This window comes from Dipodomys ordii, unplaced genomic scaffold (genome assembly GCF_000151885.1).
Source record: "Dipodomys ordii isolate 6190 unplaced genomic scaffold, Dord_2.0 Scaffold107, whole genome shotgun sequence".
Lineage (NCBI taxonomy): Eukaryota > Metazoa > Chordata > Mammalia > Rodentia > Heteromyidae > Dipodomys > Dipodomys ordii.
The window spans coordinates 4521028-4542880 of NW_012267323.1; the positions used below are offsets into that span (position 1 = coordinate 4521028).

The 21853-nt window shown below is 47.4% G+C and overlaps 1 protein-coding gene across 2 annotated transcripts; it reads right to left on the bottom strand.

Annotated features, from left to right (window-relative positions):
- Positions 1-146: 146 nt before the first annotated feature.
- On the bottom strand, positions 147-17862 carry Cdc25a (cell division cycle 25A). Of its 2 annotated transcripts, none has more exons than XM_013028230.1 (14): positions 17445-17862; positions 16346-16422; positions 14111-14153; positions 13134-13170; positions 12129-12227; positions 8486-8617; positions 7852-7926; positions 6753-6926; positions 6547-6645; positions 5637-5699; positions 5444-5542; positions 4321-4451; positions 2784-2895; positions 147-1805 (listed from the first exon to the last, which is right to left on the bottom strand). In XM_013028230.1, exons 1-14 carry the CDS (start codon positions 17624-17626, stop codon positions 1665-1667), a joined length of 1464 nt encoding a protein of 487 aa, XP_012883684.1. In that variant the 5' UTR covers positions 17627-17862; the 3' UTR covers positions 147-1664. The 2 variants fall into 2 exon arrangements, with proteins under 2 accessions (XP_012883684.1, XP_012883683.1); XM_013028229.1 differs by having other exon boundaries at positions 12129-12230.
- Between the last annotated feature and the right edge of the window lie 3991 nt (positions 17863-21853).

Here is a 21853-nt window from a genome sequence, read left to right on the forward strand (position 1 = left end):
CAATTTTCCTTAAACCCACCAAAAAACTAGGCCGAACTTGGGTTTGATGACTTTTATTTGCAGAATCTGCAACCATTAGCTAAACAATGCTAAGATGGTACACAATACAATGGTATCTTGATGTATGTGGACAGAGGTTTCCCAGGTTCGATTCCATTCATTTCCCAAGATTGTTTTTGGAAGCCAAATAAATGCAACTCAAACCCGTAACACAGCCAACTAGCCATCTCCAGTATTCCTCCAATCCCAGAGCAGGAAGGCGGAAAGGCTAGACCCTCCCCCCAATGGAGCCATGATGGCTAGCACCCAAGGGTGGGAGTGAATCACTGAAGGGCAGCCTCAGCCCCTTACAGTGGGATGTGTTCCCTCGAGACCCTTACTTCCAGCAAGTTTGATATGGGGTTACCTAACTGGTAAAGACTCATCACTTTGCCCCTCAAATTAAAACATGATAAACCCAGAAAGTTTTTACACCTTCAAAATCCACACTCCCCTCGGAAGAAATAATCTACAACGTCGCCTTTGTGACGGGAACCTTTCTTCCTTTGAATACCCAGGGCTTCCATTTCCAGCTCTGCCTTCAGGTAGTTCACTTGGACACTGATTCCAATCTTGACGCACAAAAATGACGTATGGAGAAATCAACCAGAGTTAATAGAAGGGCACTGAATAGACGAATTCAACCCGATGGAGTCCACCTACATCCCCCATTTAATACCCTGGGATTTCCATGCTACCAAGTTCCAACGTGGGCCCAATGGGAACCTGCATCAAGTGCTTCCTGTGATTCCTATACCAGCCACCATTGACAGGAATCTGGGGGTGAGGAAGAGCAGGACACAACTCCACCCCTCTCCCAAAGAGATCGCGATGACCCGGAGGTAGGTTTGGGGAGGTGGTAGGAAGCTTATGTCCTGTAGCCAGGCCTGAGAGCAGTATCTCAGATCTTGACTTTAATAGCAGCAGCCCTTAGTATAGGGTACAACCTGGGAGTTGCATGGGGGTACTGACAAGAGACAGAGCTCCCAGCTCTGTCCCCCAAGACTCCCAACAGGTTTGCCCTTTCTTATCTCCTACCTTCCTTTTTAGTTGTCTTTTTTTTTTTTCCAATTAAAAGCAGAGGTAGTAGTCTCTGGGATGGTTTAACGAAACACAAGACACACACAGACACACAACAAAAACCCAAACCACTCTACCTAGAAATGGCAGTATTTTTGACTTAATGAAGCAGTAAAAGTCTCCAGGAGTTTAAAAAAAAAATTTAAAATAATTGATGAAGTTGAATAAATTATAAAGATCTGGGTTATTCCACGCCGATGATTCTTCCTTAAGCTGTCTTTGGTATTTGGGCTAGCAGCCGCAGTAGCATCTCTCTTGGTTGCTTTTCTTCTCATGCTTTACCCAAAACGGTGACGGAGCTTGGCAAATGGAGCTCCGGGACTGGGCCTGTGGCACTCACAGCCCTGGCAGACGGTTCTAATGGGCATCTTATAGGGATAGGCTAAGAGGTGCAACACAGCAGATTGCCCAGGGAGTATGGGAAGTCTGGTATCAATCTCTCTCTCCCAATGTCACTCGGCTAGATGGTTTTTGTTCAAGGTTTTGTTTTGTTTTCTGCAGCAAAGAGGAAAGGGGAGAGGGGCACCGGCACCCTACCACCACATTCAGAGCTTTTTCAGACGACTATACATCTCCCTTTTGCTCTTTTCCCCTGCCCAGGTCCGGCTCTTGGTACGGAATTTCTTCAAGTCTTCTTTAAAGTCTTCATGGTGCATGGGGCGATAGCTGGGGGGTTCACAGTGAGACTGAAAAAGACGAGAAAAGGAGAAGGTTAGGATATCCTTGTCAGGCCCTCTTTGCCCAGAGGTGCAATTCCTGGATAGACACCATGTTCTACCAGGGCTTTCTTTGTGGTAAGCAGATAGCCATCTTGTCACCACATTACTAGCCCTGCTCCTGGGGCTTGAACTAAAGGCCTGGGCACCACTTCTGGCTTTTTCTGAGTAGTTTACTGGAGACAAAGGAGTCTCACAGACTTTTTTTTTTTGCTTGTTTTGCCAGTCTTGGGGCTCAAACTCGGCCTGGGTACTATCCCTGAACTGCTTCTGCTCAAGGCCAGCACTCTACCACTTGAGCCACAGTGTCAGCCCCATGACCACCACCAACAACAACAAAAAAGCGCCACAGCACAGTCTTGAGAAAAAAGAAAAGAAAGGAAAAGAAAAGGTCAGGAGCCAGGTGCCGGTGGCTCACGCCTGTAATCCTAGCTACTCAGGAGGCTGAGATCTGAGGATCATGGTTCAAAGCCAGCCAAGGCAGGAAAAGTCTGTGAGACTTATCTCCAATTAAGCACCAGAAAACTGGAAGTGACGCTGTGGCTCAAGTGGTAGAACGTTCGCCTTGAGCTGAAGAACTCAGGGATAGCGCCTAGGCCCAGAGTTCAAGCCCATGACCAAGGAAAAAAAAAAAAAAAGCTCAGGGATAGTACCCATACCATGAGTTTAAGCCTCAGAACTGGCACAAAACAAAACAAAGGTGGGCTAAGAATGTTGCTTAGTGGTAGAGTGCTTGCCTAGCATGTATGAAGCTCTGGGTTCGGTTCTTCAGTACCACATAAACAGAAAAAGCCTGAAATGATACTGTGGCTCAAGTGGTAGAGCACTAACCTTGAGCAAAAGCAGCTCAGGGACAATTGCCCAGGCCCTGAGTTCTAGCCCCAAGACTGGCAAAACATAAAATGCAACTGAGGGGTGCAGACATGCTCTCCAGAGACCCCATCTCACCTGGCATTTCAGGAAGAACTCCTTGTAGCCTCCCTTCAGGACGTATAGCTCAGGATAGTGAAGTTTGGGATATTCGTTACCCAGCCGATCTCTCTCTCTCACATACCGGCACCTAGTGAAGGAGGAGAAGGAAGGCCAGTGCCAGGTTAGTTTTTGCCCATACAGAGAAACAAACACAACCCAGCAAAAGAACTGAGGGCCTGGGCACTCTCCCTGAGCTTTTTGCTTCAAGCTAACGCTCTACTACTTTGAACCACAGTACTACATCCGGTTTTCTGGGGCTCAGTTGGGAGATAAAGAGGCTCACAGACTTTCCTGCCCAGGCTGGCTTTGAATGGCGATCCTCAGATCTCAGCCTCCTGAGGCAGCAATGATGACAGAGATGAGCCACCTGTGCCTGGCTCAGAAGTGGGATTTAAAAAAAGCTGAAATCCGGCTGGGAAGGTGGCTCAGTGGTAGAGCGCTTGCCTTGCATGCTTGAGGCCCTGGGTTCAATTCCTAAGCACCACATAAGCAAAAAGAAAAAAGCCGGAAGTGGCGCTGTGGCTCAAGTGGTAGAGCACTAGCCATGAGCTGAAGAGCTGAGGGACAGCGCCCAGGCCCAGAGTTCAGGCCCACAACTGGACCCCCCCCCCAAAAAAAAAGCTGAAATCCTTACAATGTCCTAGTGCTCTACCACTAGAACCACAGCACCACTTCTGGCTTTTTCCGTGTATGTGGTACTGAGGAATCGAACCCAGGGCTTCATGCATGCTAGGCAAGCACTCTACCACTAAAGCCACCTTTCCAGGCCACATGCATACAGGTTTAGGGGTTGATTTTGCTTGTGTGGCAAGAGGTTCGGGCCCTGGAGAGGCAAAGGGAAGTTATCAGCTACCTCTGCTCATGAGTGAACATGGGGACTTTGCTCCAATGTAGCCATTCACAGGTTAATCAATACAATTAATAGCTTTATATTAATGTACAGCACAGGAATGGGAAAAAGGCTCAATAGTGGAGTGCTTGCTGTCACACACACAAGGTGGGGGGTGTGGAATGGGAGATGGGAGTTAGGACAGGGACAAGTCCTTAACCTCGGGAGACACTTGAGCAACAGCTCTATTTCTGGTTTCTTGTTAATTGAAGATTCAAAACTTTTATACTTTCTTCTTTCTTTGATGCTAGCTGGTCCTGGGGCTTGAACTCAGGGCTTGGGCACTATGCTTGAGCTTCTTTTGCTTAAAGCTGCTAGCACTCTTAACATTTGAGCCACGGCACCATTTCTGGCCTTTTCTGTTTATGTGGTACTGAGGAATCGAACCCAGGGCTTTGTGCATGCTAGGCAGGCACTCTACCACTAAGCCACCTTCCCAGCCCCTCCAATACCTTTTACAACACAAAGTATGTCTTGTACCTAGAGGCAGAAGCAGGGAAATGACCTGCTCGATACACTGAAGTACGCTCCACGGGAAAGCCACACACCGCACCACTATGTTCCACAAAAGCAGTGTGGGGGAGGGACTTCCTCCCCAGAAGCCTCACGCTCAGAAGCACTCACATGCGGGGCCCTCTCTCCGAAGAAAACTCGCAGTGGAACACGACAATGACACGCTTGTCATCAGTAGGTACGATGGGCTTCTTCAGCAAGAAGTCTTCAACTTCTTCTTCCATGTGTAAATTTACTGCACCCTGTGAAGGTACCACACCTCCTTTAGTACCCTTGGGTTTCACCATGCTTGGGATTCTGCCAGTTTCCCGGTAGGGAGCTTGGGGTATTCAAATCTGCACCTTGCCTGGGCTGACTTCAAACTGCAATCCTCAGTTCTCAGTCTCTTGAGTAGCTAGGATTACAGGTATGAACCACTGTGCCTGGCATCAAATCTTTGTATCGAAGCTTCTTAAAAAAAACATGGATCAGGAAGCTGAGATCTGAGGATTGAGGTTCAAAGCCAGCCACGGCAGGAAAGTCTGTGAGTCTCCTATGTCCAATGAACCACCAGAAAACGGGAAGTGGTGCTGTGGCTCAAGTGGTAGAGTGCTTGCCTTGAGCTGAAGAGCTGAGGGACAGCGCCCAGGCCCTGAGTTCAGGCCCCACAACCAGCAAAACACACACACGCACGCACGCACGCACGCGCACCCTACTGAGTTTAAGTCCCAGTCTCAAGACAGGAAAACAAAAAACAAAAACAATCACTACCAACATATGCACTAAACAATCAGATGTCACTACTGACCCAGCTCTCCCTCCCCCCCGTTTTGTAATACTGGAGATCGAACTCACACCTTTTAATTATATATATTTTGTTTCTGAAATAAGGTTAAAGCTAAGTTCACTCAGGCTGGTCCTGTCTTTATCTTTCAAATAGCTGGGATGACATATATGTATCCCACGCTCTCACTTTTAAAAAAACAAGTCTTGTCCTATGGCTCTCTATTTTTATTTTTGTTGGTTGTAGGGCCTAAACTCTGGGCTTGGGCACTGTCCCTCAGATCTTCAGCTCAAGGCTAGTACTCTACCACTTGAGCCACAGTGCCACTTCGGGCTTTTTCTGTGTATGTGGTACTGAGGAATCAAACCCAGGGCTTCATGCATGCAAGGCAAGCACTCTACCACTAAGCCACCTTCCTAGCCCTTTATGGCTCCTTCTATGCCCAGCAAGAAAGGTTTCAAGAATCCATACCTTGATGTGGCCTCCTTCATATTCATATGGGTACCGGCAGTCAATGATAACAAATTCTTTAATGAGATTGGCAAACTTGCCATTCAAAACAGATGCCATCTGTAGAGAGAAAGCAGAGGAAGGTTAGCTTGTACTGTCAGGAACAACTGGATTCAGATACTTCAGAGGTGGTAGGTCCCAAAAGATAACTTACAATTTCTGGAGAGATGTATTTTAAATCTTGATGTTTCCCAGCAACTGTATGAAAGAGATAACCCTTTAAAAAAAAAAAAGAAAAGAAAAGATACTTATTTAGAGACTCTGAGAGACTACATGTTATATTTATACTGTTTGCCTGGTGGTGGGGGATAGCTCTCTATTTCAAACTCCTCATTAACATGAAGAAGATCCATATGGTCAAAGATCAAAATGGACCCAACTGTGAGAAACCAAGTTTATTCCGTTAATACTTTCATACCTGGGCTGGCTTTGAACCGTGATCCACAGATCTCAGCCTCCTGAGTACCTAAGGATTACAGGTATGAGCCACCAGTTCCCAACTTTATTGTTAATATTTTTTGTGCTCATCCTGGGTATTAAACTCAGGGCCTGGGCGCTACGCTACACAGAGCATTTTTTGTTCAAGGATAGTGTTCTGCCACAGGAGCCACAACTATACTTCCAATTTTTTGGCTGTAACCGTATCATGGACTTTCCTGCCTGGGATGGCTTCAAATTGTGATCCTTACATCTCAGCCTCCTGAGTAGCTAGGTTGACAGGCATGAGCCACCAGGGCCTGGCTGTTTCCCTATTTTTATTCTTCTTTTTTTGGACAGTACTGGGGCCTGAACTTGGGGCCTGGGCACTGTCCCTGAGCTTCTCTTGCTCAAGGCTAACACACTCTACCACTTGAGCCACAGTGCCACTTCTGGCTTTTTCTGTGTATGTGGTCCTGAGGAATCAGACCCAGGGCTTCATGCATGCTAGGCAAGCACTCTACCACTGAGCCACATTCCAGCCCTATTTTTAACACAAACCACTTTGAGACTGGAGCAAGGCTGAGTGGAGAGTTATATGTCCTCACACCCCATGTATCAGCTAGAGCTGCTGGCAGTAATAATACCTTAGAGAAATCTCCTATAAGGTCTCTGGGGTCATTGTCCAGGATGTTCTCTATGGTCCCTTTGGGGGAAGATGTCAGAGACAAAGACTGGTGTAAAATCTGTAATGAAATCAAAGGCAGAGGGGAAAAAAGATGAAGCTGGATTCTGTCTAGAACTTCTACAAACAATCCAGTGAAACATGCCCGAAGGGACTTGCAAAACAAACCTCAGGAGTCCTCTCTGGATTAAGTGACCCTCCGGGACTAGTTCCAGCCAAGCTCTTCCGCCGCTTGGTGCTTCCTTGGGGAGACTCCTCTTGAGATCGGTCCGTTCTCTTCATTGCTGACCGAGTGCTGGAGACACACTGGGAAGGGGAATCAAATAGCCTGCAGCCATTGCCCTTAGGATGAAAGACAAGAGATTCATCATAGCTAAATTTAGGATTTATTCTCCATCCTACTCCCTTTTTTTTTTTTTTATCACCAATCCTGGGGCTTGAACTCAAGGCCTGGACACTATCTCTTTAATTTTTTTTTTTTGTTGGTCATGGGGCTTAGAACTCGGCCTGAACACTGTCTCTCAGCTCTTTAGCTCAAGGCTAGCACTTGAGCCACTGCACCACTTCCAGTTTTCTGAGTGGTTTATTGGAGATTGAAAGTCCCACAACCTTTCCTGCTAGAGCTAGCTTTGAACCTCCATCCTCAGCTCTCAGGCTCCTGAGTAGCTGGGATTATAGGCATGAACCACCACACTGGGCCCCTATGCGATTCTTATCTCCAATAAACTACTCAAAAAAGCTGGAAGTGTTGCTGTGGTTCGAGTGGTAGAACACAAAAAGACTCAAGGACAGTGCCCAGCCCCTGAGTTCAAGCCCCAGGACCGGCAAAAATAAATAAACATCAATAAACACCATAGGGACGGATAAGCACATGTCCAAATGAAACCCATTAATTAGAATTTTTTTTCAGTAGGTCATGGCGCTCTATCAGTCAAACCACAACTCTATTCCTCACTTTTCATGGGAAATTCATTGGAGATAAAGAGTCTTAGGGATTTATTTTTGCCCAGGCTGGCTTGGAATCACGATCCTTAGATCTCAGCCTCCTGAGTAGCTAGGTTATTTACAGACTGGAAAACGTGCACAGACCACGTGCAACATCAGGGTCACAAACTATAGGAGAACACATCCATCCTAGATCTAAAACAGAGGTTTTCAAGTCACAGTCACACCATTCCAGTCAGCCTTAGGCTGTACTTAGCAAAGGACACAACTCTTATCCAGTGCTTCAACTACTCTCCCTCCAGACACCCCCTAAATAACTTACAATATTTGTAGCTCTCCTCATGACCAGGGGAGCTGTCCAGAGGCTTGCCATCCCCGATGGGGTCTCCTCGTCGTTCTAAAGAAAAGAGAAAAATGGCTTTGAAGTAACCAATAGAGACCAGGCCAAAGGCTGGGAACCTCCCCCAGCCCTTTGCCCAGGACCATCTGGATATTTATAACATCATTATGGGCCATACACAAAGATCGATATTGGCAGATGGGCTAAGGCTAGCCATTGGGAAACATTATGTGTCTATATTATCCTCTACCAATCTGGACTATGGGCTAGACATCCCCCACTCTTAAATGCTATTCATGTAATTCTTTTTTGTTGTTGCTGGTCGTGGGGCTTGAACTCTGGGCCTCGGTGCTGTCCCTCAGCTCTTTAGCTCAAGGCGAGCACTCTACCACTTGAGCCACAGCACCACTTCCAGTTTTCTGAGTGGATTATTGGAGAGAAGAGTCTCATGATCTTTCCTGCCAGAGCTGGCTTTGAACAATGATTCTCAGCTCTCAGGCTCCTGAGTAGCTAGGATTATAGGTGTGGGCCACCAGCGCGCACGCGCGCGCGCACGCACACACACACACACACACACACACACACACACACACACACACACACACACACACAGTACCTTCAGATTCTCTCCATCAAGAAGGTCCATGAAGCCATCATCCTCATCGGACAAACTAGCCGTCACAGGTGACTGGGGTGTAAAAAGAGGAACAAAATTCCTTGGCTCACTATCTCTTTCATGTGAAGAAAGCTAAAAGAAAGAACAACAACAAAAAAAACCATACTACGGGGCTGGGAGGTAGCTCAGTGGCAAAGCATTTGCCTTACAAGTGTAACGTCCTGGGTTCGATCCCCAATACCAAAAACAAAAAGAAACAAAAAACAACTAAAAAACCCCAACCATGTATTATATGTCCTATTTTACATAGAAGGGAAATTTTAGCATCAACCGATAAAAGAAGTTTTTTGGTGCCAGTCCTGGGGCTTGAACTCAGGGCCTGGGTGCTGTCTTCTTTGTGCTCAAGGCTAGCACTCTACCACTTGAGCCATAGCACCACTTCTAGCTTTTCTGAGTAGTTTATTAGGGATAAGAGTCTCATGGACTTTCCTGCTTGAGCTGGTTTCAAATACTCTCTCCAAACAAAATTACTGTTTGGGAAATGCTTCAGCACTTTGGATACATTGTGCAGGAGAAAGAGTTTTGATTTTTTAAAATTTATAATGAAGTACTGAGGTTTATACTCAGAACCTTGCACAACACGCCTAGTCTAGCATTTTAGTGGTTAACTGAAGATAAAAGACCATGCAGGCTGGGTGCTGGTGGCTCACGCTTGTAATCCTAGCTACTCAGGAGGCTGAGATCTGAAGATCTCAATTCGAAGCCAGCCTGGGCAGAAAAATCTTTGAGAGTCCTATCTCCAATTAATTACTTCAAAGCCAGAAAAGGCGCTATGGCTCTTGTGGTACAGTACTAGCCTTGAGCACAAGAAACTCAGGGACAGTACCCAGGTCCTGAGTTCAAACCCCAGGACTGGCAAAAAAAAAAAAAAAAAGGGCAGAACACATACCATTCGAGCTGGGGCTGAGTTCTGCCTTGTGTGAAGACATCTTTGCTCTCGTCATGTCCATGGGCATGCAGGCAACCACGAGAGGCAGGTCTTATGGGCTTCTTAAACTCAAACACTTCCTGAAAGGCATAGATAAGACATCTACTGCTCATGAAAATCCAGCTCTCCAGCCTCAGTTATAACTTGGGAAGACAAAGGTGTGAGCACTGATTACCCTCAGGAACTGTCTCCAAATTCAGAGTTCATCTCTGATCAAATTCCAACACTGATTTGTATATAGTTAACTTCAAATGCAGCATCCAGGACTGGGGTGGGTTTGTTCAGTGGTTAGAGAGCACTTTAGTGATGTACAAAATCCTGAATTTGAGGGGCTAGGAAGGTGGCTCAGTGGTAGAGTGCTTGCCTTGCATGCATGAGGCCCTGGGTTTGAATCCTCAACACCACATAAGCAGAAAAAAACAAGGGGTGCTGTGGCACAAGTGGTAGAGCACTACCCTTGAGCTGAAGAGCTGAGGGACAGCGCCCAGAGTTCAGGCCTCACAACTGACCAAAAAAAAAAAAATCCTGAATTTGACAGCAATGCAAAGAAAATTGTTCTGTTTGTTTGTTTGCTTAAACAAAAATCACACTTGCTGAGTGCTAGTGGCCTACACTTGCAATCCTAGCTACTCAGGAGGCTGAGATCTGAGGATCACGGGTTGAAGCCAGCCTAGGCAGGAAAGTCTGAGAGACTCTCAGCTCCAATTAACCACTCAAAAACTAGAAATGGAGCTGTGGCTCAAAGTGGTAGAGCATTAACCCTGAACAAAAGAGCTCAGGGACAGCATTCGGGCCCTGCATTCAAAACTTACAATTGCCAAAAAATAAAAATAAAACAATAGGAGCTGGGAACATGGTTTAGTGGCAGACTGCTTGTCTAGCATGCATGGAGCCCTTCGATTCCTCAGCACCACATAAGCAGAAAAAGCCAGGAGAGGCTTTTGTGGCTCAAGTGGTAGAGCACTCGCCTTGAGCTGAAGAGCTGAGGGACAGAGCCCAAGCCCAGAGTTCAAACCCCACCAGTCACCAGTGGCTCACACCTGTAATCCTAGTTACTCAGGAAGCTGAGATCCAAGCATCCTGGCTCAAAGCTAGCCCTGGCATGAAAGTCCGTGAGACTCTTATCTCCAATAAAGCACTAGAAAGCTGGAAGTAGCATTATGGCTCAAGCAGTAGAGCATCCACCTTGAGCTCAAGAGCGCAGGGACAGCTCCCAAGCCCAGAGTTCAAGCCCCACAATTCACAAAACAAAACAAAAAACGAATGACAAAAGTGATAGAGCACTAGCCCTGAGCACACAAGCTCAGAGGCAATCCTAGACTCTTGAGTTCAAGGCCCAGGACTGGAAAAAAAAAAAGAAAGAAAGAAAAAAATGAAAAAGAAAGGCCCTGAGTACAAACCAAAGCACTGACAAAAAAAAAAAGTTCAAAAATCTAAAGTATTCATACACCCCATCCTAAGCTATTCACTTAAGAACTTATAAAGCATTAAAACCAGCTGTCTAGAACGCCAACACAAACACAGGAAGTACTTTCTGAGCATTAGTCGTCCAACCATCTCTACCACAAAAAACCCCAGGGACAGCATGTAGGCCGAGTTCAACCCCAGGACTTCAGGATTTGGTAGGGGGCGGAGGGAGAAGCCAGTGTACTGCTCCAGATCTCAAGGCAAAGAATCTATCTCCCTCATGACATTTCTCAAGGAGCCAAATAGAAGAACCAGGTGAGTTCTTGGAGGCCATTGGTTTTACACTAAGTCTGGAAGATTATAAAGATTAAAAGCTGTGGCATTTTAGCAGGAAATGAGGAGAAAATAAGCATAGGGAAATAAGAGTGACAGAGAATGCTAGAAAAGGTAGCCTGAAGCAGAAAACCAGCTAAGCTGTACCGGGAACTCATCTTCAAAATCACTGTTTCAGTTACTCTGAATTTGTTGGCTCCAAGCTTCCAAACACTAGCAAGAAGCACCCCCCCCCGCCCGGCTTTTGGGGGGTGGAGAGAAGTGGGGTTGGGGGTGGGGAATCAGTCCTGGGGCTTGAACTCAGGGCCTGGCACTGTCCCTGAGCATTTTGGCTCAAGGGCAGCACTCTACCACTTTGAGCCACAGTGCTACTTCCAGTTTTCTGGCGGTTAATTGCAGATAAGTCTCATTGATTTTCCTACTGGGGATGGCTTTGAACCTGGATCCTCAGATTTCAGTTTCCTGAGCAGCGAAGATTACAGGCATGAGCCACCAGCACCCCATAACACTTTTTTGTGGGGTGGGGGGGAGGAAGCTGGTCCTGGGGCTTGAACTCAGGACCTGGGCTCTGTCCCTGAGCCTCTCTGTGCTCAAGGCTAGCTAGTACTCTACCACTTGAGCCACAGAGCCACTTCCAGCCTTTTCTGTTTATATGGTATTGAGGAATCAAACCCAGGGCTGCATGCATGCTAGGCAAGCACTTTACAACTACGCCACATTTCTAGCCTCCGTGCATACATTTTAGATAAACAATCCCCCAGAGCAACAATCTGAGTGACATCTTCCAGGTACCATTTTATATTCTATATGCACATAATTATTCTTGTAGTAGTCCAGCCTTGTCCTTCCTAAACTGCTGATACTTGGCAGACCCTCCCCCCCCCCCCCGGGTTACTACAATGATGTGATACTCACATTTTCCTTGTTTTCATCCTGGTCGATGAGCTGAAAAATGTCATGGTCCAGAGAATCGGAATGGCTCCTCTTCAAAGCTGGGCTACATCCCAAAAGCTTCTGCTATCAAAGTGGGAAAAAAAAAAAAAAGGAAATTTGAATGAGCAGGTGAAGAAAAATTCAATGGGAATTGGATACAGTGGTTCATGCCTGTAACCCTAGCTACTCAGCAACAATAGATCAGATGGCAGTTTGAGGACAGCCTGGCAAAATTCAAGACCTTCTTTGAAAAATAACGAAAAGCAGACTAGGAATGTGTCCTAGTAGTAAAAGTGCTTGCCTAGCATGCATGAAGCCCTGGGTTTGGATTCCTCAGTACCACATACACAGAAAAAGCCAGAAGTTAGCCAGGTACTGGTGGCTCACGCCTTTAATCTTAGCTACTCAGGAGGCTGAGACCCGAGGATTCTGGTTCAAAGCCAGCCCAGGCAGGAATGTCCTTAAGATTCATCTCCAATTAACTACCAGAGAACCGGAAGTGGTGCTGTAGCTCCAGTGGTAGAGGGGAAGCCTTAAGCAAAAGAAGCTCAGGGACAATTCCAGATTAACTTGTCTCTCAAGCGCTGTGTTAGCATACCCAGCAAAAATTCAGATTTTGAAAGAGGTGGAATGGGGTGGGAATGCTTAACTTTCTACACAGCACAACAGGACCCCACCTAGCTAGCATACAGAAAGAAGGACTCCCAACAAAGCTTTGCACCCAATTTACAAAGGTCTATTTCCTTTTTTTCAACACGAATTGTAGTGCTCAACCAATCCCTTCCTGGTTTGATAAAACCAAGAGACAGAGGACAAAGTCCCAAAGAAGCAATCGCTGAGGCCTCTGAGAGTACAGAAAAATAATGTTCATTTTCTAAACTGAGGTCTCCTATGAAGGTCACCTAGTAGCTTGGGGACTGGGGGGAGGAGGGCATACAAGAGGTGTTAACAGGTATTAGCTCAAAATAAACAACGAAATTAACTTACAGGTAAGAAATTTATTCTCCTCACGGGATTTTCAAGGCTGTAATGAGATCAAGGAAAATAACTGAGAATAAAGCAAATAAAAAAGTAAACATAAGCCGGGCGCCTGTGGCTTAGGCCTGTCATCCTAGCTACTCAGGAGGCTGAGATCTGAGAATCTCAATTCAAAGTCAGCCTGGGCAGGAAAGTCCGTGAGACTCATATCTCCAATAAACCACTAGAAAACCAGAAGTGGTGCTGTGGCTCAAGCAGCTAGGCTAGATGCTAGGCTCTAAAGCTGGCTAGTCCCAGAAGTACCCCCAAACATAGGTTTTTAGGTTAAAAAGAAAAAAAGTAGCCAGTCATAGGTGGCTTATGCCTGTAATCGTACTCAGGAGGCTAAGATCTGAGGATCTCAGTTAGAAGCCAGCCCAGGCAGGAAGTCTGTGAGACTCTAATCTCCAATAAACTAGGGGACAGAGGGGAGGGAGGCGAGGTAAAGTGGCGCTGTGGCTCAAATTGTAGAGCAACACCTTGAGCTGAAGAGCTCAGAGACAGTGCCCAGGCCCAGAGTTCAAGCCCTATGACCCCCCCCCAAAAAAAAAGCCAGAGCTGGGAATGTGGCTTAATGGCAGAGTTTGCCTAGCATGCATGAAGCCCTGGGTTCAATTCCTCAGCACCACGTAAACGGAAAAAGCTGGAAGTGGCACTGTGGCTCAAGTAGTAGAGTGGAATCTTGAGCAAAAGCTCAGGGACAATGCCCAGGCCCTGAGTTCAAGCCCCAGGATTGGCAAAAAACAACAACAACAAAACCCAAACAGTAAAAGTTTAGAATTTTGCAACTGAGATATAGCTCAGTGGCAAAATGCGTACTTAGCAAATGCAACATCCTGTGTTTGATCACCAATTCCAAAAAAGACATAATAATTAATAATAATACAGTTAAGAGTTTAGAATTTTTATCTTAAAAAGTAGAAAACTTTAAAATAGTGAATATATACTTTTCTTTTCTGTCCAAGGGTCCAGGAGAATCCAGACAGAAACCTGTAGGAAGAGAAAAAATATATCAGGAAATTACTCCCCAAAAGACTTTTGTTATTAAAATATTTTCATAGTATATTCAGAGGTTTCCTCTCCCTCCCTCTCCCACACAGTGGGTTTTTTTGTTTTTGTTTTTTTTACTGGCAAATACCATCAAGGGAAATAAGACCTGAGGAAAACTTGAATTAAACTATCAATCATGATAACTTACTTATCCAGATAAAAGTAGGTGACCCACATAATTTTCTGTAAATCCAAGCATGCAAAGAATACCAGATTTTTTCTTGAACAACTTTGATTTCAAGTTATTTTGTCAAATCATACCCTAAGTTGAGTGCATAAAGAAACATATTTAAGCCAGGCGCCGGTGGCTCATGCCTGTAATCCTAGCTACTCAGGAGGCTGAGATCTGAGGATCGCGGTTCAAAGCCAGCCTGGGCAGGAAAGACTGTGAGACTCCTATCTCCAATAAACCACTAGAAAACCAGAAGTGGCGCTGTAGCTCAAGTGGTAGAGCGCTCGCCTTGAGCTGAAAAGCTGAGGGACAGTGCCCAGGGCCAGAGTTCAAGCCCCAGGACTGACCAAAACACAAACCCCCCGAATTCATTACTCATATGGTGTACAAGACAAAAATTTGCTGCCTTTAACAAAATATCAAGTAATACATCTACTCACCAAAGACTGCAGGTAACTGTCCAATTGCTCAGCATGATTGTATGCCAGTTCAGAATGGCTCAGTCCCACTAAAACCTGCCTGGCACCAATTCAGTCTGTGTCTATGTAGCTTTGCATAAAGTTAAACATTAAAGTTCCTGGCTGGGGGCTGGGAAGGTGGCTTAGTGGTAGGATGCTTGCCTAGCATGCATGAAGCCCTGGGTTCGATTCCTCAGTAGCACATAACTAGAAAAAGCCAGAAGTGGCGCTGTGGCTCAAGTGGTAGAGAGTTAGCTTTGAGCACAAGAAGCTCAGGGACAGTACGAGGCAAAAGGCCCTGAATTCAAGCCCCAGGACTGGCAAAAAGAGCTCCTGACTAATGAGGAGGGAGGATGACCATACCAGCCAGAAAGGAAGATCTTTCTGAGAATGTGTGTTTGAGAGTGAGGGGGGAGCAGAAGAGAGGAGAAAGAAAGCCTATGTAGAGCAGGGCACTGGTGGCTCAAGCCTGTAATCCTAGCTACTAAGGAGGCTGAAATCAAAGGATCATGGTTTGAAGCTAGTCCAGGCAGGAAGTTCTGTGAGACTTATCTCCAATGAACCACCAGAAAACAGGTGGACCTCTAGCGCAAAGTGGTAGAGTACTAGCTTGAGCAAAAGAGCTCAGGGATAGCTCACAGGCCCTGAGTTCAAGCCCCATGATTGGGGGGGATGAGAGGGGGGGCAGGTGGTGAGCCTATACACTACAGTTTAAGACCTTTGCTCCTATATGTCTAAACCTAAAAGGTTTTGTGGCATATTTCTATCTGTATAACCCCACCATAACTTGAACTTATGGCACAGAATGAAAGACAATGGCCTATTATTTCCTACACTGAGATTTCACTATACTTCCAATTACCCAACCCCATATACTTTTCTGAATGACAGTTTTGGGTGTTTTTGGTTTTGTTTTGCTTTTGCCAGTTGTGGGGCTTGGACTCATGGCCTGGGCACAGTCCCTGAGCTGCTTTTGCTCAAGGCTAGTGCTCTACAACTTGAGCCACAGTGCCACTGGTACTAAAGAATCGAACCCAGGGCTTCACATATGCTAGTCAAGCATGCTAGCATTAAGCCACATTCCTAACCCTGAATGGCAATTATGTAATGAATTTTACTCATCCGTCATGAGCAAGCAAACATCCAACACCTTCCAAAGACTTGTCTGTGTTTCAGTTCACCAAAACTCAGTGACCAGGTGGAAGAAATATTTTTTTGGGGGGGTGGGGTCAGTCATGAGGCTTGAACTCTGGGCCTGGGCGCTGGCCCTCAGCTCTTCAGCTCAAAGCGAGCACTCTACCACTTGAGCCACAGCGCCACTTCTGGCTTTTTCTGCTTATGTGGTGCTGAGAAATCAAACCCAGGGTTTCATGCATGGAAGGCAAGCACTCTACCACTGAGTCACCTTCCCAGCCCTGGAAGAAATCTCTTTCAGAAAATCTCCAGTATCATTCTCCACAGAGCACACTGGAAAATACAGGATCAAGATGAAAAGAAAATACCTGAATCAGTGGATTCGGAAGAGCCCATTCTCTGAAGACTGCTGTTATTTTTCACCTCCAGTGACTGTTCACACTCACTGAAACCAAGAAAAAGAGTTGCAGCAATTTTTAGGACAGTTAAAAGTCACACACAGAACACGAAGTAACCACACTGCCACCTACCTTGATCATTATGAGGCCTCACCACACCACCCCACTTTGCCACCCACAATAGCCAGAGTAAGGTCTGAGAGCAAAGGAAAGGAGTGGATAGACTTGGCCCTAGCCATATTGTAAGATTGAAAGGCTATGGTACGCTTTCCTGAAAGCACTAGGTTAATGTGCTTGCCAGAGAGGTGGAGGGGAAATGGAACTAGAAATTCTGGCTTTCCAAAGGCAGCGATCAGCGAGTGAAATGCCCAAAGTTTGAGAACATAAAAGTAGCTTTTGCTGGGACATGGTGGAATGTATTTTGCTATAGGAAAAAAGGAGAAAAAAAAAGTCTAGGAAAAAGTAAAAAGGACTTGGCCTTAGGAAAGCAGAGACCGGTGGACATCAGGGACTGGGGTTTGTAGATTTTGCACAAATGCGGGACAGGAAAATGCCGCCGTCCCTTTGTTGAGAAGGAACAAAGCTCACAGGAAACTAAGATTTTTCAGGCGTTGGTTCAGCCAAGGGGGAGGGGGGTGGGAAATGAAGGCCTAGCAGTTTGGGTAAGGGGGAGGTAGGGGGGGAAAGATGTAGGGATTCATATCCAAACCAGCTTCCTGGTCTAAGGAACTGGGAGAGCAGTCTGAAAAGGGGGTGTCCACAAGTAGGGGACCCTACTTAGGTCTTACTCGGGCTGAGGGATAAACCCATGGAGAGGATCTGAGCCATTTTCTCCCACCTGAACCTTCCGGACCTCCCAGGGAGAAGAAGGTGCACATGGCCAGGCCTGACTAGATCCAGTTGACTCCTTCTCGAGGGGAGCATCCGGATCTCTCCAGCAGGACGGAGGTAGGCTCCCCACGATCTGATTTCTTCCCGAGGACCCACAGGTAAAGCCCAGTGAGGGAAATGTGGGGGGGGGAGGATCGCTCGCCTGTTTCTCCCCCTACCCCCTATTCCCAAATCTTACCGGCTCAGTCCCTGCAACTGGTCCATCGTGACGGTCAGGTTGGTGACAGGGGACATCCCCCCAGCGGCAGACGCGCCCAACAAGGCCTGGGCCGTGGACTGCGGCGCGGGGTGGGGGGGAGGAGGAGGGCTGCAGGCGAAGAGCAGACGACGGCGGTGGGGGGGCTCCGGGCCCAGTTCCATGGCGGCGGCAGTGAAGGCGGATCAAGGTGTGTGGGTAGGTGAGGGGGGGGGGGCACCGGGCTCTGCCCCAGAGGAGTCCCGCTCCGTGATCTACCTCGGCCGCCCCGCAGGCACCGGCTTCAGCACACGCGCGCCCCCCCGGCCGCCCGCGGGATCAAACACAAACACGCGACGACCCCGCGGTTCTGGGACGCGGCGGCCGCGGGCAAAGCGGCGCGGACGGGCGGATGATGATGATGATGGGGGGGGGTGGAGTGAGGGGATGGTGTGGGGGGGAAGCCGCGGGGATCCCAAGCAAGCGCGATGCCCGGCTTTCCTCAAGCAGAAGCTTCCGCACCCACCGAGCACCGGCCCCGCCAGCACCACCTCCACCTGTGTGTATGGGGGGGGGGTCCGGTGGAGGAGGAGGAGGGGGGTGAAGTGTGTGGGGGGGGAGAGCAATCTGAAGATCAAATCCGCCGGGGCGGTGAGGAAGGGCCGAAGTGCTCTCCCGCCGGCCGCGCCTCCCCCTGTCCTTCCCCGGCCCGCCCCGCTGGACCGAGCTCAACCCTCCCCTCCGGTCCCCCCACCACCACCCCTGTCCCAGCCCCGAGCGGCTCGGTTCGCGGTAAAATAGCTCGGCTCACCCGGAGGAGGGGGCGGGGAGTGGCGGCGGGGTGGGGGGGGACCGGGGGAGAGAGCGAGAGAGCGAAAGAGAGACCCGCAGAGGAGAGACCCTCGCGGCCCCGCCCACTCCGCCCCGGCCTAGTTGGCGCCAAACAGAACCCACCAATCAGGAGACAGCATCTCGCGCCTCAGCTCCCGGAGTGACAGGTAGGCTGGACCAATGAGACGGGAAGAGGAAGCAGCTCGCGGGCTTTGACGGGGGCGGGGGGGGGGTGTGTGTCTCACTCACCCGCTCTCAACACACAAAAAAAGGAAAGGGGTGGAGTGTGTGGGGAGGGGAGGTCCGAGGGAGTGAACGGGGCTGAGAGGAGGTGGGTGGGAGCTGGAAAGATGGGGGGGGGGGGTCAATGAAACTCCCAGCAGCACCTGCTAGTCGCTGCGGAAGAAGGCTTCTCCTCCCCCCGCCCACACCTTCCTTTTTAACCCCGCTGCATGCTGGGTATTGTAGTTCTCGCCACACTCACAGGTCGGGTTTTCCTGTCCTGATTTAGGCCCACCGCCCCACTAATGCACACTGGTAACCAGACCCCAGAACATAGGAGCTGGAAATAGACCTGCTGGGTTTGATTGCTTTGTTTTTGAGGTTGGGTTTTGTCATCTAGCCCCCCAGCTTGCCTAGGATCGGATTCCTCAGACCTCAACCTCCTAAGTGCTGCTGAGATTACAAGCATGAGACCCACAGGTCCATCCGAGATGGCTGACTGGGATCTGGCTTTATTTACTCTCTTGGTCGGACGTGGGGCTTGAACTCTGGACCTGGGCGTTGTCCCTCCACTCTTCAGCTCAAGGCGAGCGCCCTCCCACTTGAACCACAGCACCCACTTCCAGCTTTTTCTACTTATGTGCTGCTGAGGAATCGAACCCAGGGCCTTATGCATGCCAGGCAAGCACTCTACCCTCTGAGCCACCTTCCCAGCCCCTGGGCTCTGACTTTATAACGAGGAAGAGGAGGATTATATTCCTGACCACCAGAATTAGCAAACCTTTTGGACATAGGACTTGAGCCCTACCAATACAGCCTGTCCTACACCCTTCAGTAATTTTTGCTCTTACTATATATGTTCTCAGAATCATTCCTTCTTTTCCGCCCTGTTTCACCCTACTGGGAGAAACTAGTAAAGAAATAAAATAATAGCTAACACTTAAGTAGGGTTTATGCCCGACACTATTACAAATGGCTTATGTGTTGTGTGTGTGTATGTGTGTGTTTTCTGTATGTTCTGGACTTTGAACTCAGGGCCTGGGTGTTGTCCCTTAGCTTTTTTTCCTCAAGGCTAGTGCTCACCCATGTGAGCCACAGCTCCATTTCTAGCTTTTTGGTAGTTACTTAGAGAGAGAGTTTTCATGGGCTTTCCTGCCCAGGCTGGCTTCCAACCTCAATCCTCAGATCTTAACCTTCTGAGTAGCTAGAATTACTGGTACCCAGCTGCTGCCTTCCCTGATTGACGTCATCTGATCTTTAACAATTCTCTGGGAGAGAAACGGTTCCTGTTTTATAGGTAACTATTTATTTTTAGAGCCCTGGCTATAGAGGGCTATAAAAAATAGTGGCTTTTAAAATTATAAAATGGGGAAAGGTGCAGCAATTTAGCTGTAAAAGGAATTGTCTTTTTGACATTGTTTTTAGGGAAAATATACTATGCTTGTTAAGATTGTGCTTGAGGTGGCTTTTCAGGTTTTGGGGGGTTTTTTTTTGGTGGTGGGGCTTGATCTCTAGACCTGGGTGCTGTCTCTGAGCTCTTCAGCTTAAAGCCAGCACTCTACCACTTAAGCCACAGCACCACTTCCTGTATTTTAGAGGTGTTTGAAGATAAGAGTCGCAAGGACTTTCCTGCCCAGATTGGCTTTGAACCATGATCTTCAGATCTCAGCCTTCTGAGTAGCTAGGCTTATAGGTGTGAGCCATTGGCACCGGCTCTTCTCACATTTATTATGTCCATTTATGCATTTAGGCTCACCCTCACATCAGTCTCCTTCAGTCTTGCTCCTTTTTTGTGTGTGTGCCATTATAAGGCTTGAACTCAAGGCTATTGCTCAACCCAGTGAGACACAGCCCCATTTCTGTTTTTGTTTTTAAATATTTATTTATTTATTGTTGGTTGTGGGGCTTGAAGTCTGGGCTTAGGCCTTGTCCCTGAGCTCTACAGCTCAAGGCTAGAGCTCTACGACTTGAGCCAAAGTGCCACTTCCGGTTTCCTGGTGGTTTAATTGGAGATTAGAGTCTCACAGACTTTCCTACCCAGGCTGGCTTTGAACCCTGATTCTCAGATCTCAGGCTCCTGAGTAGCTAGGATTACAGGTGTGAGCCACCAGCACCATGCTTATGTTATTTTTAAATATAATTTTGTTATTATTAAGGTGCTTTACAGAGGGATTATCTTCCCTCTCCTTTCTTTCTTTCTTTCTTTTTTTTTTTTTGCCACTCCTGGGGCTTGAACTCAGGGCCTGGGCTCTGTCCCTGAGCCTCTCTGTGTTCAAGGCTAGGACTCTACCACTTGAGCCACAGAACCATTTCCGGCTTTTTCTGTGTATGTGGTACTGAGGAATCGAACCCAGGCTTCATGCATGCTAAGCAAGCACTCTACCACTGAGCCACCTTCCCAGCCCCATCCTAGCATATTTTAAGAGGTTGAGTCAGGGGGAGTTCAAGGCCAATGCAGCCTACTTAGCAGCATTCTGTGCCAAAACAAGGAAAACTTTGTTTTCAGAGGTTTGTGTTATATAATAATATAGCCTTAGAATATACAAGTGAGCATAATGGAAAATAATCTGTAACCTTACTGTCTTCAGAGAAACTGTCAACATTTTAAACTCATGTGTGTACATGTGTCCATTTCTCTGTGTGTACATCTGTGTAGGCATCATGCATATCTATTATTTGTTTCTTGATGCGGTAAAACAATGAGAGGCCCTCCTATCTAAATAGACATTCTGGGGCTGGGAGAGACATTCTCTGATTGAGAGCCACTCAAGTGAATTGATATATTTGAGCATTTTTATCAGAAAGTCCAAGTACTGGAATGAAATGATTTAGTGTCAGTAAATCATTGTTTTCTTATTGTTTTTTTTCTTCTCCTTTTTCCTCCTCCTCCTCTTCCACTTCTTCTTCCTCCTCCTCCTCCACCTCCTCCTTTTCTCCTTCTTTTCCTTTTTCTTTTCTTTTTTTTTTTTTTTGTTGTTGTTATTGGTCCTGGGACCTGAACTCTGGGCCTGGGCACTGTCCCTCAGCTCTTCAGCTCAAGGCTAGTGCTCTACCACTGAGCCACCTTCCCAGCCCCATCTGGCCTATTTTGTTGTCTTTTTCTTTCCTTCCTTTTTTCGTGCCAGTCCTGGAACTTGAACTCAGGGCCTGGGCACTGTCCCTAAGCTGCCCCAGCCCTGTCTTCTTTGTTTAAAGAATGATCAAAGCCGGGCACCAAAGGCTCAAGCCCGTACTTCTAGTTACTCAGGATGCTCAGATCTGAGGATCACAGTTGGAAGCCAGTTTGGGCAGGAAGGTCTTTGAGACTCTTATCTCCAGTGACCCACCCAAAAGTCCTAAGTGAAGCTGTGGCTCAAAGG

Excerpts from the sequence above, each read along its gene's own strand:
- Cdc25a (XM_013028229.1), bottom strand. The coding sequence starts at position 17,626 with ATGGAACTGGGCCCGGAGCCCCCCCACCGCCGTCGTCTGCTCTTCGCC. Across the intron at positions 7,927-8,485 it reads TTGATGGAGAGAATCTGAAG|AACGACGAGGAGACCCCATC; the intron begins GTACTGTGTGTG and ends TCTTTTCTTTAG. Across the intron at positions 2,896-4,320 it reads TCGGAGAGAGGGCCCCGCAT|GTGCCGGTATGTGAGAGAGA; the intron begins GTGAGTGCTTCT and ends CTCCTTCACTAG.